The sequence below is a fragment of the Sardina pilchardus genome, chromosome 12 (assembly GCF_963854185.1).
Source record: "Sardina pilchardus chromosome 12, fSarPil1.1, whole genome shotgun sequence".
Taxonomy (NCBI): Eukaryota; Metazoa; Chordata; class Actinopteri; order Clupeiformes; family Clupeidae; genus Sardina; species Sardina pilchardus.
The window spans coordinates 28,664,758-28,672,257 of record NC_085005.1 but is presented as its reverse complement, the minus strand read 5'-3'; the positions used below and the strand labels follow the sequence as shown (position 1 = coordinate 28,672,257).

Here is a 7,500-nt window from a genome sequence, read left to right as displayed (position 1 = left end):
TCTAGGGGAAGAAAGTCAGGGGGGAAATGATAACATTTGGCCCTTTTTTACAACCCTGCTCCTATTAGATAGATTGGTTTGTCATGGCTGTGCAGTCTCATTTCTAGTCATGTGACATCAAAGTCAAAGGCGTTGAGGGAGCATAAAATGATGAAAAAGCCTCTCAATCTTCTCTCGGAGAGGCTCTTTGATGTGTGGGCACAGAGGTACCCGTCCTCTGTCGAGCAGTCGTGGCCCTGTGAGAGGAGAGGAGAGGAGAGGAGAGGAGAGGGCTCTCACTGATGCCACTGTTTCAACAACACCAGAGTCTGGTGACCTGAGCTGAGAGGTTGTGTACATTGACTCAGGTTCAGCGTAGTGAGTGGTGTACTCTCAACTGTGGCCTGACCCACTTGAAGATACAGCCTTTTCTCTCTCTCTCACTTTCTCTCTCTCTCTCTCTCTCTCTCTCTCTGTCATTCACGCGTACACAAACACGCGCACACACACACACTCACATTCTCTCTCTCTCTCTCTCTTGCGTGTATGCTCTCGCTCTCAATGCGATCCGGTGAGAAACAGAGCATAGCTCAAGTGTTGTCATAGGAACAAGGACCCTTGAGTGTGATATGAGAAGAAGAGGCACCTTTTTTGTGGAGTGGCACTTAAAGGGGGGGAAGTGGAGTGGAAGAGTAAATAACTGTGTGTGTGTGTGTGTGTGTGTGTGTGTCTCCAGGTTCATACACTACGTCTTTGACCTGGGCAACGGTCCCAGCCTCTTGAAGGGCAACAGCGACAGCCCCCTCAACGACAACCAGTGGCACAGCGTGGTCATCACCCGCGACGCCACCAACACACACACCCTCAAGGTGGACACCAAGTCCGTCAGCCAGATGGTCAACGGTGCCAAGAACCTGGACCTCAAAGGTGACCACTGAAGCATCACACTCAACACAAGGATCCCACACACTGGAGTTAGGAATGATTTGAATAAGAGAATGTAGACGATCAATCCATTTTTCATTGAATTTATAGCAGCATGTCTTTAGTTGGTGCAAAATCCTGTAATGAAATGAAGCTTGGGTTCAGTGTGAGAACACTCATACAGTACATGCAATACAGTATACGGGCATTCCCTACCTGTGCTATTATCTTTAGAGAGGTAGGATCCCTTCTGTGACTTCAGTATTAGATATGGGCTCTCAGTTTGCCATTGAGATGCATTAGTAGTGTGTGTACGTGGTAGCCAACCCTGTGGGACTGATCTCTCTGATCTATGTTCCTCCTCCTCCTCCTCCTCCTCTTCCTCATCTTCCTCCTCCTCTTCCTCCTCCTCCTCCTCCTCTTCCTCCTCCGCAGGTGATTTGTTTGTGGCCGGTCTCGGGCCCAACATGTACCAGAACCTGCCCAAGCTGGTGGTGTCCCGCGAGGGCTTCCAGGGCTGCCTGGCCTCCGTGGATCTCAACGGCCGCCTGCCGGACCTGATCAACGACGCCCTGTTCCGCAGTGGTCAGATCGAGCGCGGATGCGATGGTGAGCTTCCACTGTGCACATCGCCCCCCTCGAAGAGCTTTGTTCAACCACACTGAATATCTGTCCTTAATCTTTCAGTGAAATACACTGACTACCGTTCCATTCACGTATAGCTAAATTTGTCTGATTTTTTCATCTCTGGTTCAATACTAACACTGAATACTCTACAAAGCCTCTCGCACAACACTTGATATACCACGATAACCTTATTGATATTTTGCAATATGCACTAGATGCAAGCATGTTTTAAACTTATGATTATAATAAACTCAACTGAGAGGAGATAGGCTCATCATTTTCAGTTTTTTTGCTGAAAGAAATGTGTTGTTGCATAGTCTAGCCACTAGATGGAGCCCATGATCAAAGTAAAAAGACATAGTTGCAGACTGGGCTCTGTGTAAGTGACAAGCTTGTTCATTTCTCCAAATTGAGTGCAAACAACTGCACTCATGGCAGCCATTACTGTAACGCCTGCAGTTATTGCTCTCTGATGCAGATTTGCCCACCCTTTCAAATGTTGCCCAGTTGAATTGTGTGTAGCCTCTTTTAAATGAATAACTCCTAAGACTGTATGCCTAATCCACTGACTAACTGTCCTGACCTTATGTAATCCACTGTCTCTGACTAACACTCACTGGTCCCTCACTAACTGTGCTCTGTACACTTCTCCCCCACTCTCTCTCTCTGTCTTTCTTGCTTTCTTTCTCTCTCCCTCTTTCTTTTTTTCGGTCTTCCTTTCTTTCTCTCTCTCTCACGGTCTCTCTCTCACCCCTCTCTCCTTCAATCTCTTTCTTCCCAACTAAAGTTGGTTTCACCAAAGCCGACCTCCAAGGTAGACGGTTCAACTCCACCTCCCCTCCCCTCCCCCCTCCTTCTCCTCCTCAACTCTGGCTGAAAGTGTCAAGTGTGTGTGCACTGGGTGCTGGTGTGTGAAGATGTCACTTTGCCCGTGTCCGACCTCTCACTAGGAGCCCAGCTCTCTGCTAAGATAGTGGGTATGGGATGAGAGAGAGAGAGAGAGAGAGAGACAGAGAGAGAGAGAGAGAGAGAGAGAGAGAGAGAGAGATAAGAAATGATAATTCTTTTCAGGAGAGGAAGGTAAATAAAACATGAGCTCCTTCCCTAGACTGTAATTATGTTGTCTGAGCTTCGTTGTTGGTGCTCTCTCTCTTCCCCCTCCTCCCCTCTCTCTCTCTCTCTCTCTCTCTCTTTCTATGGCTCTCTCTATGTCTCTCTCTCGTCCTTGTGTTCCTGCCCTTCACGGCCCGCGCTAATGGTGGTTCATCTAGCTGTCCAGAGCAGGAGGTAGTAGATTAAAGTTGCAGGAGGTGATGCCACCTCACTGCTCGTGAGCGCCCAACCTATGATTAGCCCCCGCTAATTTATGGGCATATTCAGCCTGCCAAAGTACAGTACACATGTTGACGTGTCGCTCATGCATTTTAGAAATGCATGCTGAGTACTGTGTGTGTGTGTGTGTGTGTGTGTGTGTGTGTGTGTGTGTGTGTGTGTGTGTGTGTGTGTGTGTGTGTGTGTGTGTGTGTGTGTGTGTGTGTGTGTGTGTGTGTGTGTGTGTGTGTGTGTGTGTGTGTGTGTGTGTGTGTGTGTGTTTGCCAGTCACATTACATTTGCCTGCCAGTGAGGAGTCTGAATTATGAATGAGCAGACTAGCTGAACGTCATGGTACTTTGCAGCTATTGCAACAGCTCCTGAGCCCCCGTCACATACTGTAGACTTCATTATAGTACACTACAGTACACCAGTGTGGCAGTATACTTAGAAGAGTTGTGGAAGCTCAGTAGTGGCAGCATGGCTTTAAGGGGGGGAAGCTTTTAGTAAGAAATGCCAGGCATTACTACGTTACTTGATGTACTGTATGGAGAGCAATTGCACTTGAATCATGGCCCTTCCGTGCTCACTGCAAATGAAATGTAGAAATGCCTGTCATACTTACCCACAATTATGTGTCCTCGTTAAAGGATGCTAGAGTGTTCTCCTTATGTTCCGTGACGTTAATGATAGCTGCTAATGCAGATGCCATTAAAAAGATGGCTGTGGCGTACAGTAGCTGGGTGCTGGTGAGTGGAGGGCGTCCTGGGAGAGTGCAAAAGTGAAGACAAACACCTTCACAAACACACATAACACCCCATAATAGCGCCTCTCAGCCAGAGGACGTGGAGAGGTGCTCTCGCTGTTTGATTTAAGATGTTGATTGGTGGTGGTGGTTTTTTTTTTCTTTCTCACACTGTCTTGCATGCGCTGACGACAGTGAACGCTTACATTTGCGAGAGGATGCTTTCATTCTTTTTTGTTTTCATCCTGGATTTCTTGAACACAAAATGTAATGAAAGCTTCCTGAAAATGTCAAACTTCGTTTGTCAAACTTTGAAGAACTACTGCAAGAAGATTCACAGAAACCATAGTGACTGTGTTGAAAAAAAAAAGAAAAACCAACAAACACAAACTGACAGATTTTTCTTTTCACATGGTCATAATCACATTTTCTCACTTCTTAAAATTGGAATATTAATTGGAAGAGGGCTGGGTGATCCGGGAGGTGTTCCGACTCCAACAGCTGCCGTGTTAGTCACAGTCCTGGAGTTTTTTTTTCTGAGTAAACACCTTGTTGTTTTATTTATTTTGTTGTTATTTCTTTTGTTTGCCTGGTTACTGTTTGCGATGAGGTGTCTATGTGTCACATGGAATGCCATCTGTTGCCTGTACTGTCCGTCTGCGCTGTCTAGCATTGCTGTAAGGGTTGATGTCACTCAAGCAATGCCATTTCTGCATGCCTGCATCACTCTCTTTCTCTCTCTCTCTCTCTCTCTCTCTCTCTCTCTGGCTCTCTGGTGATGCTGTTGGGTACTCACCCTGCATGCCCATTGGTGATGCCCATGTTTTTATTTGCCTCCGGCCCCCTCTTCTCTCTGGGCATTCACTGATTCATGTGTTCATTCGTTCACTCATTGGTTCTTTCTCTGCCCTCTCTCTCTCTCTCTCTCTGGCGCTGGTGACTTCCCTATGCCAGGCCCCAGCACCACCTGCCAGGAGGACTCCTGTGCCAACATGGGCGTGTGCATTCAACAGTGGGAGAACTTCACCTGCGACTGCTCCATGACCTCCTACACCGGCACGCGATGCAACGATCGTGAGTACCCACCCTTCCCCGGGCATTACCCCCCCCCCCCCCCACGCCGCTGGGGTGGCACCAAGTGTTTCATGTCCGCTGGCATGGCCGTGCTTCCTGATTTGGGTGGGCAGTGGGTGGGTGGACAAGAGAGATGACCACGAGTGAACCTCTGATGACTTCAAGAGGTAAATGCTAAGTACCTAAATGCCTCTGGGCTTTAGGGAGGTCTTGGGCTTTGCCTGTTTGCTGCTCGCTACTGGAAATTGAAAGTGTGAAATGACTGAAAAGTGTGTGAGGACTGGAGTGGAGCTGCGGCTTTACGAGTTAAAGAGATGAATTCAGACGCGTGCGGGATTGCCTTTGGGCAGCCCCATTTTATGGGTCTACTGCTGTCCACTGCTATCATTTTACCTGTGTGTGATCGACCGCATAGCTTGAATTAACCAGTATTTGTTCAGAAATGCAAATGAATCAAGTGAGAGAGAGTGTGTGTGTGTGTGTGTGTGTGTGTGTGTGTGTGTGTGTTGGTCGTGGGCACCAAGGGAAGTGGTGTGTGTCATTATACAGTTAGCGGGCGGGTGGCATAGCCGCAGGCGCGCTAATGAGGTGGACGCTCTTCAGACGCAATGGCCATCAGTGGCTGTTTGACATTTAAATGAGACTGACCTTTACCTGCGGAGCCACCTAACCTTCCAATGGCTCCCTCCTCCTCCTCCCCCTCCTCCTCCTCCTCCTCCTCCTCCTCCTCCTCCTCTCTCGCTGTCCTTCTCTCCTTTTCTCTATCAGCCTTTCATTCTCTATTACTCATTGGGTTGAGAGAAGAGGAGGCTTTATTGATGAAGCCAAGGTGTTAATGTGCGATCCCGTTTTAACTAGCTCCGGCGTGTTTTTGACCAGGGGGCGTTGGCGAGTGGCACTCCATCACCATGACACTTTTAATCAGGGTGCCCCGGCATTTTCATCTCTGAGAGCCAGAAAATTGGCTCCGTGAGGAATTGTTTTACATTCCGTTTTTGTTAAAGCAATACTAAAAGGGTTTGGCGTAAAAATGAGCAATTTCACTCCCTAAAGTGCATGGAAAAAAAAAAAAAAACTTGAGCATAAAAACACCGACAACCACACTTGTTGATGCTGATAAAAAGCTCTCTTTGCCAAAACCAGTTTTAGACAATGTTGCTGCACACTGTTGCTTGACGAAAAAAAAAAAGCATTTGGATGTAATTGAGGGAGTTGGTGGAGTCGTTGGGCTCATTGTGATGCCAGGGTGAAGGATGGCATGGAGGGTGGAGGTCTGGGTAGAGGACTCGGAGGCCTACTTGTGGGCGGAGGTCTGGCGTGGGCTTGGTGATTCATCATCATCCCTCCGTCCCTCCTCCATCCTAGAGGATGCTGGGAGTGAAGCATCGCTGACGTCTCCTCCAAGGCTTCAGTTGGAGGCTGGCTGTGTTCAGTGGCGTCAGTGGCGCAGGGGGGGTTTTCATCCGCACTCCTCGACAGGCTGGAGTGGGTGAGGTGAGGGCTGGACCTACACTCTGATCTCCTCACACTGCAGAACTGCAGACACTCAAACAAACACTAGGTGGCACACATGCATAGGGTGAATTGGTGTGTGTGTGTGTGTTTGTGTGTGTGTGTGAGTGAGTGAGTTAGAGTGGGTAGAGGGTTGTGAGCTCAATGAAATGCAATTCCCAGAGCATGAAATCGGCTCCCCTCGTTTTTCCATCTCAGCTAGGACACACACTCACACACACTATCCATCACCCCCTCACACACACACACACACACAAAGAGTCAATAAGAGAGTGTTTTGATCACCCCAGTGTCTTTGACACAATGCATTTTGCATTTGAGAAAGATGGGTTGAGGTCATAGTGAATGAAGGTTGTTAGATATTACATTCTCAATTCTCACATTCATTCTCTCACACCGTAGAACTCTTTTGTGTGAATGCATATACATTTATGCATGCACTGTATATGTATATGTATGTATATGTACGTACGTGTGTGTGTTTGTGTGTGTGTGCTGTATGTGTGTGCCAACATGTGTGTGAGATTGCAACACATGAGTGGGATGCCAATTAGCGCTCAGTATGTTTTGTTGGCGTGTGGCCGTGCGTGCCTACTGTAGGCTGCCCTGTAGGAGTGCCCACATGGCATGCCATGGTGTGGCGTGGTGTGGCCTCCTTTGGGCCCTGCTGGGCAGTAATCCCCGCAGGAGGGGTAGGGACTGCCCGCCCGTACGCACGCGCTCGCTAGGCTAATCACAGAGGAGCCCTGCTAATGAAAGACGCTTCATGCTCCAGTAGCAGGGGATGGAGCTCACGGCGCTGTTAGCAAGGCTCTCTCTGCAGAGGATCTTAGCCGTGTGTGTGTGTGTGTGTGTGTGTAAGGGAATGTGTGTGAACTGCTTGGCGCTCCATGCACGTCTCTCTCTTTCCCTCTGTCTGCTTCTGTGCCTCTGCCTCTCTCTCCCTCTCTCTCTCTCCTTCTTTCTCTCTATCGCTCTCTCTCTCTCTCTCTCTCGTGTCTGACTCTGAACATGTATATTCTAGTTTGTGTGTGTGTGTGTGTGTGTTTGTGTGACTGTCTGTGGAATTGCCATTGCTTTCCCTTCCTCGCAAAACATCTGTCTCTGGGTGTGTGTATGCATATACATGTGCGTGTCCTTGTGTGTGTGTGTGTGTGTGTGTGTGTGTGTGTGTGTGTGTGTGTGTGTGTGTGTGTGTGTGTGTGTGTGTGTCTGTTTGTGTGTGTGTGTGTGTGTGTGTGTGTGTGTGTGTGTGTGTGTGTGTGTGTGTGTGTGTGTGTGTGTGTGTGTGTGTGTGTGTGTGTGTGTGTGTGTGTGTGTGTGTGTGT

General features: G+C 48.4%; 1 protein-coding gene across 1 annotated transcript in view; it reads left to right on the top strand.

Annotated features, from left to right (window-relative positions):
* LOC134097646 (neurexin-3b) overlaps window positions 1-7,500 on the top strand; it is a 257,163-nt gene that overhangs the window by 101,984 nt on the left and 147,679 nt on the right. Inside the window, exons 13-15 of the mRNA XM_062550574.1 lie at window positions 716-906; window positions 1,339-1,512; window positions 4,541-4,660. Coding sequence (XP_062406558.1) covers window positions 716-906; window positions 1,339-1,512; window positions 4,541-4,660 — 485 coding nt within the window. The remainder of the gene's footprint in view (window positions 1-715; window positions 907-1,338; window positions 1,513-4,540; window positions 4,661-7,500) is intronic.